The sequence below is a fragment of the Vollenhovia emeryi genome, unplaced genomic scaffold (genome assembly GCF_000949405.1).
Source record: "Vollenhovia emeryi isolate VEMERY1.0 unplaced genomic scaffold, V.emery_V1.0 DF939673.1, whole genome shotgun sequence".
NCBI classification, from domain to species: domain Eukaryota; kingdom Metazoa; phylum Arthropoda; class Insecta; order Hymenoptera; family Formicidae; genus Vollenhovia; species Vollenhovia emeryi.
The window spans coordinates 5,126-20,888 of NW_011966693.1; the positions used below are offsets into that span (position 1 = coordinate 5,126).

Genomic DNA, 15,763 nt, shown 5'->3' on the forward strand with positions numbered 1-15,763 from the left:
TCGGGTGCTAAGTTCACACAGGTCGTTCGCGGCCCCAGCTGATCGGCGCGTTCGCTTGCGGCCGCAACGCGCGCTCGGGCCCGCTCGGCGGTCTCCGGGGCCGTTCGTGGCCTCGGCCGAGCGGGTCGTCACGCCGGTGTGTCGTGCGTTTATGCGGCGCTATGCGCCTGCGTCTCGCCCGATGGGTGTTCGGTCGGGCGGCATCCGGCGAATGGAATGCCGAACGGTGCATCGGGAGGTGCATCGTTACAATTCTTATTTTGCTCTTAAAGCTTCCTCTAGGAGGAAGCCATAACAATGGAAGCAATGTGCAAATTTCTAATTTGTCTACTTTAATGATGAGGAAGAAATTTCCAATTTGCACGCTTCAATGATGAGGAAGCAATGTGCAAATTTCTAATTTGCACACTTTACTTTACTTTATTTTTTTCTAAATACATATTATATTATTCTTCAGTTTTTTCAATCCAAATTTGATATATAATTCATTAAAATATGATTAATTAGTTCTTGAGTTATAGACATTTGAAATTTTTGGAAATCTTTAGTAAAGAAAATTTGCGATAGTTACACCAACCACAGACATTTCTAAAAAAAAATTAAAAATTAAAAACCTTTTACCGGTCACCGCCATATTCAAGTATGTCTCTACCTATGTGTATTGAAACTTTTTGCTTCTACTAGTGTGTACATTTCTTCATTACATGTACCATCACTTCTGAAACACCCTGTATAATGAAAGAGGGGCCTCTACCTATGTTTATTAGGGCTTTTTGCTTATACTAATGTGAAACGATCGCATAATCGTTGTCCCCGCGGACTATGCTCGCCGGTGGCAGGGTTCGAGGGATTAGGGGGAAAGCACTCGAAACAGAGTTACGGTAAATTAAAGCAAACTATATTTGAATAAAGAACACGTGGATACACAGTATAAGTGCTTAAAGGTAAGAGCGGTCGCGGATGGACGGACGGATGGACGGACGGACGCGGCGCGAGATGCAATGAGAGTATTTACAGTGGTGCGATGAAATGACAATACGTACAGTGACGCGCGGTGAGATGAACGTGAGAGGCGGGTGCAGATGAAGCGCGGGTGGCGGTTCGCGGCGCGGTGCGCGCGGACCGTGACGGCGGTGGATGACGGTTCGCGGCGCGGGAATCGATCGCGGGTGGCGCGGTGCCGAGACAGGAATCGGCTGGCTGCAGCGGGTGCTGAGAAAACCCGGCGGAAGCGGAGTACCCTCCACTTCCCTGGTCCCTGTGAGCCGTCGGCCGATCTGCAGTCAGGTAGCTGTACCCGGGCCTGAGAATCCTCGGTCGAAGCGGAGAGCGCTCCACCCCGTGTGTGTCCGGGCACGGTGTGTAGGTGAGCACGCGTGCGCAGTGCCGAGAAAGCTCGGCCGTGCCGGAGTACTCTCCAACGCGGGTTTCCCACTGCTTTATCGTGTGACAGGAATCAGGTTCTGAGACTTGCGGATGAGCGGCTGTTGCTCGGAAGCTCGTCTCCAAAGGAGTGCTTTTTAGCGCTCGTTTTCCCCTTTTTATAGGGGCTAATTGTCACACTTCATTAGCCCTCTCGGGGTTGCACGTGCGTAGCGGCGCGCGTTGCTCGTTCGGGCCTGGTCGTCGATCTCCGGGGCCGTTCGTGGCCCCAGCTGATCGGCGCGTTCGCTCGCGGCTGCGATGCGCGTTCGGCCCCGCTCGGCGATCTCCGGGGCCGTTCGTGGCCCCGGCTGATCGGCGCGTTCGCTCGCGGCCGCGACGCGCGTTCGGCCCCGCTCGGCGGTCTCCGGGGCCGTTCGTGGCCCCGGCCGAGCGGGTCGGCACGCCGGTGTGTCGTGCGTTTATGCGGCGCCATGCGCCCGCGTTTCGCCCGACGGGTGTTCGGTCGGGCGGCATCCGGCGAGTGGAGTGCCGGGAACGGTGCAACGGGGGGTGCATCGTTACATCACCCCCCTCCTTAAGTAGGCTCGAATTTGGAGCCTTTTTACTTTTTCTTCGCCCATCGCAGGGCCCCTCGGGCGTCGAATCGTAGGTGCCACTTCTGTCCGGCTACCCGGGTCTTATATTGCCGGGATACGTGGGCTGCGAAGTGTGGCACGTCTATTATCACGCCTGGCGCGACTTCGCACGGGATCGGCGGTGGCGTCAACGGTCCCGTTGGTCGGCTCGGTTGTAATGCCGGGCGTTCAGGCTCCGCATCCTTCTTTCGGCCGGGCGGTGGTAGCGGTGGTGGCGGCGGTAAGAGCACCTCCTGCTTCCGCCGGTTTGCGGCGTCGGACCGCTGGACGACGGTTCCGACCCTCGGCGCCGGTCTTCTCGTCGCGGGCTTCGGCGTCGGTGCTGGCTCTGGCTCGGTCCCGCGATAAAGGCGGACCCAGTCGGTGTCGATTCCGGGTGCTGCCGGATCGTATTCCTCTAGGATCGCGTTGATTTCGCTGAGGATGTCGTGCTCCATCCTTCTCGAATCGTGTTCGCTCTCGAACTGCTTGTCCGTGCTGTCTTTCGGCTTGTAATTGTTATTGCTCGTTGTCTGGCTCTTTGTCCCCGTTGTTTTCTATTGCCACGGGTTTGAGATCTTTGACGTGGACGTGTTTGTGCCATTTCCCCTTCTGGTCCCTCAGGTCGACGATGACGGGTGACACGATGCGGCGAACTTCCATTGGTCCGACGTATTTCGGCGCGAGTTTGGCATTAAACGCGTTCGATTTGTGTGACAGCGGGTGGTCGCGTTTCCAAACTTTATCGCCGATTTTTGGGCGCCATTCGCGCCTACGCAGGTCGTAATGTTTTGCCTGTCTTTGAAATGCCCGCGCGAGTTGTATTCGCACGAGTTCGTACGCGTCTTCGAGGCGTTTTCGCAGGTCGTTCGGCGCACTGGACGGTTCCGGTGGTTCGGTCGGTCGGCGTAGTTCGCGCCCGTATACCAGATACGCGGGCGAGTATCCGGTCGCGTCATGCACCGCGCTGTTATAGGCGAACTGCAATTCCCCCAGGTGATCGTCCCATGTCTTGTGTTTCCGCTCGACGTATTGGGAGATCATGGTTTTGATTGAGCGGTTCGTCCGCTCTACTGGGTTGCACTGGGGCGCGTACGCGGGCGTGAACCGGTGTTTGATCCCGAGTTTCGCGAGGGCGTCTGATAACTTTACCGATTTTAGTTGTGTGCCGTTGTCGGAGAGTACTTCTTCTGGGCATCCGTGCCTTAGTATTATTGCTTCGGTCAGCGTTTTTAATATTACCGGTGTCGTGGCTCGTCTCAATGCGCGGATTTCCACCCACTTTGTAAATCGGCATTGCGCGTTTAGCAGCCATATGTGGCCGTTGTTTGATCGCGGTAGCAGGCCTACTAGATCTATCGCCACCTGCTGCCAGGGGCGGTTTATCGCGATCGGGTGTAGGGTACCTGCCGGTTTTTGCTGCGACGCTTTATGCGCCATGCAGTTCTGGCATTCCCGGACGTACTTGGCGATTTCGCGGAACATTCCGGGCCAGTAATACACGCGGGCGATTCGGGCTATCGTTTTCGCTATTCCCAGGTGTTCCGCGGTCGGAGCGTCGTGGTACCTTTTCAGGATGTTTGCCCGGTCCTCCTTTGGCACGCATTCTTTCCACTGATCCTCTGGTGCGGTTTCTTTAAAATCTAGTTGGTGGAGTACGTGCTTGTATAGTTTGCCATTTTCGATTCTGTAGTCTGGCGCGGCTTGGGGCGCGTTCTGTGTTGCTTGCCACGTTCTCTGGTACCACCCGCATCTGGTTTTGGCGACACTCCCTACCGCGGGTTGCCGGGATAGCGCGTCTGCTACTCTGTTCAGGGCCCCTTTTCGGTATCGGACCTCGAAGTCGTGTTGTTGTAATTCGAACGCCCATCTCCCGAGTCTTCCCGTCGGCGAGTCGAGTTTCCCGAGCCATCGCAGCGACTGATGGTCGGTAATGACGAGGAATTTGTGCCCTTCCAGGTAACAGCGCATTCTCCGTATGCCCCAGAGTACGGCGAGGCATTCTAATTCTGTCGCGCTGTAGTTTCGTTCCGCGTGATTTAGTGTCCGGCTCGCGTAAGCTATTACTCGCTCGCCTTCGGGAAAGAACTGGGTGAGCACGACTCCGAGTCTGGCGTTACTGGCGTCGGTCTGCAGCACGAACTGCCTCGTGAAGTCCGGGCATGCCAGGACTGGTGCGGACGTGAGGGTGTCTTTCAGGTCGAACGCGTTCTGCTCGGTCGTTCCCCACGCCCATTTCGCCCCCTTTTTTGTGAGTGCTGTTAGCGGTGCGGCTCGCGCTGCGAAGTTTTCCACAAACCGGCGGTACCACGACGCGATCCCGAGGAATTGCCGGACCTGTCGTACGGTTCGCGGTGCGGGCCAATCGGTAATCGCGCGTATCTTTTCCGGGTCGGTACGGATGCCGTTTCTGTCCACGATGTGGCCGAGATACTTCAGGCTTCCTACGCCGAAGTGGCATTTCGCCGTGTTTAATCGTAATCGCGCTTCCCTCAGTCGGTGGAATACTTCGCGCAACGTGTCGAGGTGTTCGTCGAAGGTTCGTGTGCAGATGATTATATCGTCCAGGTATACGAATACTCGTGGCTCTAGTTTCGGTCCGAGTATCGTGTCCAGCAACCGTTGGAATGTGTCCGGGGCTGAATGCAGGCCAAACGGCATTACCTTAAACTGCATGAGGCCCTTCCCCGGTACCGTGAACGCGGTGATCTGGCGGCTTCCTGGTGCTAGCGGTATTTGCCAGTATCCGTCCTTGAGGTCCAGGGTGGACAGATACTGGGCGCCGCGCAGCTTGTCTACCGTGGCGGTAATTTGCGGTAACAGGTAGGCGTCAGGCTCGGTCGCATCATTGACTCGGAAGTCGATGCAGAATCTGGGTCGTCCATCCTTCTTTTTCACGATTACGACCGGTGAGCTTGTAACGGAGGCGACCGGGGAGGCGCGGCCGGAAGCAGAAAAAACTGCATACCACGCGCGAGAGAGAAGGAAATAGAGCCGCGGGTGGAAAAATCGATAAACGGCGCGGTTGCCGTGTCGACGGCAGCCGGCAACGTCGCGCCTGCCCCCGCCGCCTCTCCCCGCGCGCCTGCGTCCGGGGGGTAGAAAAGCCCCTCCGGAGCAGGCGCTTTAACTCAGTCGACGCTTGGTGCTCCGACCGTCGACACCGTGCAGTGGGTACCTCCACAGGTATAAGCCGGAGTGAATGGGTGCTCCTGTCTTCGGCTATATACCGTTCCGGAGCACACAACGGAGGCACTACTCCGTTGTGGGCCCCGTCCCGCAGTAGCGTACGCCTAACGGGGTGCTCCTCGGCGTACACATGCTACAAATTTCCCCGTACCGGTCTCCTGTATCCGTCCTGGCTCCGTTCCCCCCGTGATAATGGGTACCGCCGTGTCTCGCGGGGACGGAGTAATTCCGCCGTAGCGTACACCTAACGGGGTGCTCCTCGGTGTACAATCACTACTGAAACTCACAACGAGGCGCTGCTCGGGCGTGATCCTGGCCTGACCTGATCCTTTTCCTGATCCCTGACCGGTGTAGAACTCAGGGGGGTAATATTCGGGTGGGAAAGAATTTCTAAATTAATTCTAATTAAGTCCGTAGAATTAATCCCGTTACTTTTCTTCCCTTGCAGACCAACGGATTCCGTACGGCCATCCGTCCTGATTAATTCCGTACTCTCCGTACCAGTGTAAATCCAGATACTTGCGTGTATTATTTTCCGTATTCCGAGTTAATTCCGTATTTTCCGTACCTTGTTGTAAATCCAGTTAATTGTACTTATTATTTTCCGTATTCCGAGCTAAGTCCGTACTGTCCGTATATTGTAATCCAACTAATCATATCCTGTTTTCCTTGTATTTAATCACAGGGCGGACCCATTGTAATATTAATCCTTTTCTTTCCTTTATATTTGACTTTAGGGCGGACCCATTGTAATCACCTCGATTCCACTGTATTTATCCGAGAAGAAACCCGATCCTATTGTTTTAACCTTTAAAACATCTGTCCGATTTATTTCCGATCCTTCCAAGCGATTACCTCACTAAGCGAATAAGATCTTGTCCTCCTTTCCTCCAGACGGCCCTGGAGCTGAGCATATTCGGCAAATAGGAGGAACGGAGGAATATTTATTTAAACCGGCACGCAGCACGTCAAACACCGACCAAACGAACGCTAACTCTTCCACCGATTATTCAGAACCGCGCGTCTGATTAATTTCCGCGAAGCATAACATATTTCGGAGTCCCGTCCGAAATCCAGTACCGGGAAGGCAGATAGCTTCGTTACAAGCTCCACGCGCTTCGGCTCGGTTCTATCACCCCGTTTTCCTCCATTTAATTCACTTGTTCGTCAATTATCGCTTGCATTGCCGGGTTCCTTGGCCGGTATCTTTGTTTTATGGGTCGTGACCCTGGTTTTACGCGTATTTCGTGCTCAATCATGGTAGTCGGGCCCCGTACTTCGTCGAACAGTGTTAACTCGTTTTCCAAGAATGTTTTCATTTGTGTTTTTTACTCTGGTAACAGGTGATTTGCCTCGTGTACCTCGTTGACGTGCGTTTTCGTTCGTCGCGGTTTTTTCTTTACAATCGGGGGTGGCGGGATGCTGCGGCGTAATCGGGCCCATAAATCCACCCCGATCAGGATCTGGTTATCTAGGCCTGGCATTACTTTGAACAAGTGCCTTATTTCCTGGCCCCACACTTGAATCGTGGCCGTTATCCGATGCCGGATGGCGGTATCCGAGCCGTCGGCGAGGTAGCACGTCCCATTGCAATCCCTCGCGGGGTTGCCCAGCTCCTGGAACGCTATCGCTGTTTCGGCGTTTATAAACGAGGCCTCGGACCCGATGTCCAGCAGGGCGTCGAATTTCCGGTCGCCGATTTTTACTGTTACGTGCGGCCGTGGCTTGAAGGTGATTATCTCGGCCGGAGTGTTCTCTATTCTCCGGCCTCGCCCCCGTTTCCCGACGGCGGGTGGCAGTCCTTGGTCAGGACTCCATCTCGGCCACAGCGTGAACAGAATTTCCGTGGTATTCGTCGGCAGTCAAATCGCGTGTGCCCGCGCTGTTTGCACCGCCAGCAGCACTCGTTGCGGTCGTACGGCGCGGTTGCCGCGACGGTGTTCGGTCTCGCGGGCTCTTGTCGGACGCGACCCTGTTCCTCGATGGCTTCGAATTCCCCGGCTTTTCGTAATAATTCCGCGGGGCGACGGACTGTATCGCGTTGTATGTACATTTTGTACCGTGGGTGCATATTTTCATACAACGTCTCTAGTTGATCCTCCGTCGTGTACCCCCCCGCGCGGCGCATCATCGTGGTTAGCTCCGTCGCGAATTTGCGGTATATTTCCCCGGGTTTCTGGAATCGCGCTTGTATTTCCCGCACTAGTTGCGCCCGGTACCGTCGCGGTAGGAAATACTCCCGGAAATCCTGCTCGAATTCGTCCCACTTTTCCCACTGGTCGCGGTTGTTCCGGTACCACAATAACGCGTCCCCTTTCACGAGTTCGGGTAAACCGCGGGGGATCTGGTCGTCGTTGAATCCGTACCCGGTTTTCAACTCGTCTACTCTTTCTAGAAACGCGATCGGGTCTCGGCCGTCGAAATGACACCCCCACTTCCGGATTTGGCCCATGGTTTTCGCGTGTGCCTCTAATTTCTCGACCGTTTCCCCCGTCCCGGTCGGTCGTGTGTCGGTTTCGTGGGTCCCTTCCTCTGTTTTGGGCGGGTCAGGGTTGGGGTTATTGCTTGATCCCGCTGCAACGTTTTTTCGGTACATGTCCGGATGTTTCTCTACGTACGCGGTCATTCGTTTCCGGAGTTTGTCCAGTGTGCCGTCCGAGTCTAGCCCTATCGTCTCGAGCTCTACGATGAGCTCCTCTTTACGCAGTCCGTATATCCACGCCTTCATGGTGTTGACTCTCTATATCTAACGCCCCGAAAAAATTTTTTCCTCGGTTCGAGTGCCATCTATTTCTACCGGACTACGGTCCCTGTTCGGGCGCCATGAAACGATCGCCTAATCGTTGTCCCCGCGGACTATGCTCGCCGGTGGCAGGGTTCGAGGGATTAGGGGGAAAGCACTCGAAACAGAGTTACGGTAAATTAAAGCAAACTATATTTGAATAAAGAACACGTGGATACACAGTATAAGTGCTTAAAGCTAAGAGCGGTCGCGGATGGACGGACGGACGAACGGACGGACGGACGCGGCGCGAGATGCAATGAGAGTATTTACAGTGGTGCGATGAAATGACAATACGTACAGAGTGACGCGCGGTGAGATGAACGTGAGAGGCGGGTGCAGATGAAGCGCGGGTGGCGGTTCGCGGCGCGGTGCGCGCGGACCGTGACGGCGGTGGATGACGGTTCGCGGCGCGAGAATCGATCGCGGGTGGCGCGGTGCCGAGACAGGAATCGGCTGGCTGCAGCGGGTGCCGAGAAAACTCGGCGGAAGCGGAGTACCCTCCACTTCCCTGGTCCCTGTGAGCCGTCGGCCGGTCTGCGGTGGTTGTACCCGGGCCCGAGAATCCTCGGTCGAGGCGGAGAGCGCTCCACCCCGTGTGTGTCCGGGCACGGTGTGCAGGTGAGCACGCGTGCGCAGTGCCGAGAAAGCTCGGCCGTGCCGCAGTACTCTCCAACGCGGGTTTCCCACTGCTTTAGCGTGTGACAGGAATCAGGTTCTGAGACTTGCGGATGAGCGGCTGTTGCTCGGATGCTCGTCTCCAAAGGAGTGCTTTTTAGCGCTCGTTTTCCCCTTTTTATAGGGGCTAATTGTCACGCTTCATTAGCCCCTCTCGGGGTTGCGCGTGCGTAGCGGCGCGCGTTGCTCGCTCGGGCCTGGTCGTCGATCTCCGGGGCCGTTCGTGGCCCCAGCTGATCGGCGCGTTCGCTCGCGGCTGCGATGCGCGTTCGGCCCCGCTCGGCGGTCTCCGGGGCCGTTCGTGGCCCCGGCCGAGCGGGTCGGCACGCCGGTGTGTCGTGCGTTTATGCGGCGCTATGCGCCCGCGTCTCGCCCGACGGGTGTTCGGTCGGGCGGCATCCGGCGGCATCCGGCGGGTGGAATGCCGGGAACGGTGAAACGGGGGGTGCATCGTTACAAATGTATACATTTCACCATTACATTTTGTAGCATCACTTTTGAAACACCCAGTATAAAGAAAAAGTGTTCATATACGGATTCCGCGAAATTTCAAACATCTATAACTCAAGAACTAATCAACCTAATATTAATCATTTATATATGAAATAGGGGTAGAAAAGACTGGAAAGAATAATAGAATTAGAAATAGCCCGATATCTCAAAATTTGCAAAAGTTAGAGCAACCACAGACATTTCTTAAAAAATTCAAAATTTTTTCAAAAAGAGAGCCGTTTACCGATCATCGCAAAAATCAATACCAACCTTCCTTTAGTGATTCTCGACGTTTAAAAAAATATTAGCCCGATATCTCAAAATTTACGGATGTTAGTGCAACCACGGACATTCGAATGGGCACGCACGCACGCACGCACGCACGCACGCATGCGGACTTCTAGATTCTAATTGAACTCGGACCCCAGATTGAGTGAGATCCGATAGGCAGCGTTCAACGCCGTGATGAAAGAAGAGTTAGGACCATTAGCATAAGCGTTGGCCATATATCAAATGGTACATAGAATTCACAAGAAAGTGGACAAACTGAAAATAATGGGAGAAAAACTTAAGAAGATTCAAATAAAGAACACAAAGGATTGTTGCGGAGATCCCACCGCTGCCACCAATTTTGTTGCCGCGCCGCTCCGTGCGCGGTGTAATTTCCTTCTTTCTCACTCCGGAGGTGTTCTCTGACGAGAATCGATAGGATTCTTTGATGGGATGTGGCTGGTCGGAGGTCACTTCAAGAAGGCACCGTTGGATCTCACAGATTACCTTTATTTAACTGAGTTTCACAAGATTGGTTGATGACAGGCCGAAACGGACAAGTGTATAACGCGTACAGTAGGTTGTCGGATAACGCGATAGTGACAAGTGCCTCGATCTCGGGCGTTCCTCTGGTTTTAAGCCCGATGATCGAGTCGTCAGCGTTCTCAGTACTCGATTGCGGTCATTCGTAATCGGGTCGAGAACTTGCTTACTTCTTTGAAATTTACTTAGGTTGCGCGTTCGGGCTTTTGTGGCTCGATCGCGCAATATGCTTACGCTAGTGTTACACTAATTACATTGCTTGTTCGAGTGCCCTCATTACCTCTTTGTGCAATCGGGGCACAACAGGATGAAGATATAAATAATAATTTATATACATATTATACAATAGAAAATCGGTCGAAGTTACAGAGAAAAATGAAATCAAAGAAATGAAACTTGACTATTTCTTAAAACATTACTTTAATTGTTATTAAACTCACGTGTCCTTTAATAGTTGCATTACTTTTCAATTTATTGTTAATTTATTTTTGTTTATTTTGAAATAACTCAGAATGGCTCTGTGTAGTCAAAATGTTTCAATTATGTTATAAGTTTTAGTTTACAAATTAAACTTTCGTAATTTTATATTGATTTCACTCGTTTATTGGATCTTTATTTTCTATATCTTTTGATTTGTACGAGCCTAACTGTCTATTTAACTTTTCTTACATATTGTTACATTTTAATGACTTCATATAAAATATTTGTCCTAACATTTTTAACCCTTGTGTGCATAACCGAGTACCCGTGTAACCACCTCGTCCTATTTTTATGTAACTCGATAAAGAATCAAAATTCCGCGATAAACCCCCGGATCGTCGTTATTTAACTCAATTCAAAGCAAATAGTGTATTGAGGATTGTTTAAAAATTTCTTTGAGTCATAATAATCGAATCTAAAGTAAACATACGTCGCGGTCACAACCGGGTACCCGGGTACCCACTATCAAATAAATGAAATACTATTGTTTATCATAATTTGTTATAGATTTATTTTATTATTCACGTGATTTATATTGCATAATAATAAAATAGACAAATAATTAATTTTAAAAATAACATTATTTATTTTTTGCATTCATGGCATTTAGCGAAAGTTGTTGCATGTTCATCGCAGACAGGCAGATTACATTGGCAGCAGGTCTTCCGCGTCTTCCTTCTCTTCTTAATTATTTGTTTGTAGTAAATGTGGCAGGAACCAGTTACTTTTTTCCTTCCTGATGCATCTCGTGCAACTGAAGGACCTGGAAGATCCTCCACAGGATCCATCAGCCGTCCGATCACACTTTCAATAGCGACCTTCGTGCTATAGTGTCGCATCACGTGCAAATTTCGAGATCGATCCTCAATCCCTCAATCATTGGAGTTGCGAGTTCCTTGCTCAATTGGTGCATAAATAGACGTCGCTGGTTAGTTTTTTTTTGCATCATCTTATTATTTTCATAATAAATTAGATAGGAAGCGAGTGAGCTAATGTCTAAAATGTTGAAAAAAATAACTAACGGCCATCTCAAAGTGCGACGTTGTGTTGTGTATCTTGTGATCATCTGATCCATTGTATCGACGCCAGCTTTATATTTATTATAATAAGAGATAATGTCCGGTTTTTTTTAGCATCATCGCTCATAGCCATGTCGGAATGCATTGTTGATAGCAGAATTACCGCCTTATTTTTCTTCGGCACGTACGAACACATTGTAACTTTCTCGTTGAATCCAAATACAGTAGAGTATACTTCTCTCTATTTATACGGAGCCATCACACTTGGAACATAGGGCTTATTCTTCTTCAAAGTTCCAACTAAAGTTAGATTCCATGACAACAGGTGTTTAGCAAGAGGTAACGTTGTAAAATAATTATCCATACAAATATTTCGACTACTGCCTACTTTGTACGCAATTGCAAGTTCTTTTACCACCCTTTCTCCTTGGTATTTCTCTCGAACGTTACCTGTTTTGCCAGTGTAAATTATGCCGCGCAAGGGGTAGGCATTTTCAGCGTCGCAAATCCACCAAATCTTGATGCCATATTTGGCCGGCTTCGAAGGAATGTACTGCGTAAACTTTGTGCGACCGCGAAAGGGATAAAGTTGTTCATCTATCGTTAAATTCTCTGTTGGCTTATACATCTGAGATAAATTTGCATTCAACATGGTCCAGATATCACGGATAGGAGCTGCTTTATCCTCTCTTACGCCTTGTTGGCGTGTATTGGCATCGTCGAATCTAATATAACGCATGATGTTACGAAACCTGTTGTTCCCCATTGTCGCTCGATAGAGTGGATATGAAATTGGATTCCACATATCACTTATATGATCAGTATTAGAGTTATTTACACCAGAGCAAATCAAAATGGCAATGAACGAGTACATTTCTTGTACAGTAATAGGCTTCCATTCGCGCTGCGAATCTGGATGCGCTTCATTGAATGCTGTATAGACTGACGCAGCCTTTTTATTCGTATATCGACTGATAATATTCACCATATCTACTGTCAATATCTTCTTGAAAGTGTCGCTAATTGAAAGTGTCTCAGTACTTCTATGAGGACCACTACGCTGACGCACAACATTGTAAGACGCAGTTTGATATTGAGGAGGAGGTGTTTTATTCCACACAGTTTTGTCTTTGGCTATGTAGGAGTTTTGTATTTCTCCTGAAAAAATTAAGGGACTAATTTATTATATGTATACCCCAGTACTTTATTTTTCAAATAAATGTACACTGAAAAGGTAAGCTACCTGCTCGTTCTGCAGCTGCTGCTTCATCCTCTGCCTCACTTTCACTGCCTTCATTTTCTTCTTCTTCCTCTTCGTCAATGTCTTTATCTTCTTCGTCATCTAAAACTCAAACACAAAAATACAACGAAGTTCAGTGAAAGTTATTGTAAAATTTATTTGATACAATAGTTGACAACAATTACATAAAAAGTTACCTATATTATCAGTTTCATCACTATCAGAAGCTGCATTTTCTGGCATACCGTAATCTGGAAGCCAGTCCTCGTCTTCGCTGTCAGACTCCACGTTAGACTCATCATCCTCCTTCCCCAACATCGCGTCCAAATAAGCTTGCCTCTCATCGAAATTCAATCTGAGATAAAATTCATGCATTATATACTTTTTCAATAAAATAATAGAAAGAAATCTACAAAGTAAAATTACAGATGTATATTCTATTTTACCTTGCAAATTCAGCCCTCGATAATTCTTCCATGACTCTGTAATCAATTCAGCAGCAATAGATACGTGAATCACTGCACAAAGAAAAACCCAGAACGAAGAGAAGCGACGCTTCAATCTCAATGGCTAATCTGCGTAGCCAAGCGTCCCCGCTGTCTCGTGCGCAACACGTCTAAACAAGTGCAAAATGTGTTCTTCACTTGTTTAGACGTGTTGCACACGAGAAAGCGGGGACGCTTGGCTACGCAGAGTAGTCATTGTTTCAAGCATCGCTTCTCTTCGTTGTGGGTTTTTCTTTGTGCAGTGATTCACGTATCTATTGCTGCTGAATTGATTACTTAAGAGTCATGGAAGAATTATCGAGGGTTGAATTTGCAAGGTAAAATAGAATGTACATCTGTAATTTTACTTTGTAGGTTTCTTTCTATTATTTTATTGAAAAAGTATATAATGCATGAATTTTATCTCAGATTGAATTTCGATGAGAGACAAGCTTATTTGGACGCAATGCTGGGGAAGGAAGATGATGAGTCTAACGTAGAGTCTGACAGCGAAGACGAGGACTGGCCTCCAGATTACGGTATGCCAGAGAATGCAGCTTCTGATAGTGATAAAACTAATAATATAGGTAACTTTTTATGTAATTATTGTCAACTATTGTATCTTAAATAACTTTTACAATAACTTTTACTGAACTTTATTATATTTTTGTGTTTGATTTTTAGATGACGAAGAGGACTGATGCGCATCTAGATAAAAATAACCGCGAGGATCCCGCTGTCTTCTTCTTTTGTACGAGCTACAGCGGCTCCATTGATTCGAAAATACCTCAAGCACCTACTTTTGATGTTAATTTATTGAAATAAACATTAGGGAAACGGTTACGATTGCATAAATATTCGAAAAATTTAAAAATGCGCAATGGGTACCCAGGTACCCGGATATGCAATAACGTGGGTAAAGTTGGTTATGCACACAAGGGTTAAAAGTTCAAGACTCATTTACTACATATCGTATTTAAGCATTTCTTATGTCATCAATTATGTATAATGCAGCAATAGGAGAAATTCTTTCCTTTTGTGTACAAGATTTCACTTTAATGTTTAAATTATTATATTGCTCCCATAAGCCTGAAAGTCATCTGCAATAGACAACGAAATGACCTGGGTATCGTGCGATGACACCTACCAGCCTGAAACAATGGAATAACTTTTATATATTGTTTTCATAAATATAAAGGTAATTTAATGTACCTAAAAGGATTATACCTATATTGTTTTGCCAGTTTTAGCATTAGTGGTAATTCTTCCAGTTTACAGGACTTTGAATGACCAGAATGAAGATTTTCCCTGATATCTAGTTCTATGAAGATATGGAAATTAGTTTCGGTTGTCAGAGTAGAGCAGCCACGACAATGACATCGTTTATTGTAAGTGATTTCATGAAATTGTAATGCTTTATTCAGAGCACGAAAGCCTTTCTTTATAATTGTATTATGATTAGGCCTTAATGTTAATTGCTCTGTCTTATGCTCGCCACACTTATCACACTTCTCGATTTGATGAGAACTTGGCATTGTGATTGTAACAATTTCATCCAAACTTCAACCGGACTGTCGACTGCATCATAAGAAGTTATAATATAATCTCGTAATTTGCTGTGTTTGTAGTAACTTTGGTATTTTCATACAAGGGTTTTAATAACTTAAACCTCTCCTTATACACATTCTGAGTTGGACCATTGTTCATAAATTTGAAGATAAATTTAAAAAATACGTTATCAGAATTTTCGCCAATGGCAAAATATCCAGAGACCTTGCTCGCACATTAAAGATAGTTGGACCTTCGTTAAGAAAATAAGAAAGATCAAAATTCTTCCTGACCAAACACTGGTGTCTTTAGATGCAACATCCTTATTCACGAATATCCCGAAGGAGTTGGTTCTCAAAGCAATTGAACGTAGATGGAACTTGATTTCCAACAAAACCAAATTCAGTTTACAGTCAACAATTTTTACATGCCATAGATTTGATTTTAACTTCTACTAGCTTTTGTTTCAATTCACAATTTTATGAACAGGTGTTCGGAAGCCCCATGGGTTCCCCCTGTCTCCCATATTGGCCGATATGGTGTTGAACGATCTCGAGACTCATTGTCTGCAATTGTTAGATGTCACGTCACTGGCATTTTTCAGATATGTCGATGACATTTTTACCATCATTCCCACATCGAAAATCAATGATCTATTGAGATTATTCAACGACTATCATCCGAGATTAAAATTCACCTGTGAGATGGAGAAAAACGGTACATTAAGTTTCTTTGACACGATGGTCATTAGAAACAATGATGGATTGATTACAAATTGGTATAGAAAACCGACCTTTTCTGGCCGCTATGTCAATTTTTATTCAAACCACCCGTTTAATTATAAGGCGAATATTATAACCAATTTAGTTGATCGTGCCATTTTGTTGTCTGATGAGCGATTCCACAATTCGAACATATGCACAGTGAAAAATATTCTCACTAACAATTGCTATCCAACACATTATCAACAAATTGGTCAATAAGAGACTGAAACAGTTGAAATATAAGGATATTACACGAGATACTAACAATAATAA

The 15,763-nt window shown here is 47.9% G+C and overlaps 1 protein-coding gene across 2 annotated transcripts; it reads right to left on the reverse strand.

The window, feature by feature from the left end:
• Positions 1–10,983: 10,983 nt before the first annotated feature.
• Positions 10,984–14,777, reverse strand: LOC105556974 (piggyBac transposable element-derived protein 4-like). 2 transcript variants are annotated; one of them, XM_012004091.1, is made up of 2 exons: positions 14,406–14,489; positions 10,984–14,329 (listed from the first exon to the last, which is right to left on the reverse strand). In XM_012004091.1, exon 2 carries the CDS (start codon positions 12,439–12,441, stop codon positions 11,695–11,697), a length of 747 nt encoding a protein of 248 aa, XP_011859481.1. In that variant the 5' UTR covers positions 12,442–14,329; positions 14,406–14,489; the 3' UTR covers positions 10,984–11,694. The 2 variants fall into 2 exon arrangements, with proteins under 2 accessions (XP_011859481.1, XP_011859482.1); XM_012004092.1 differs by having other exon boundaries at positions 10,999–14,329; positions 14,406–14,777.
• Between the last annotated feature and the right edge of the window lie 986 nt (positions 14,778–15,763).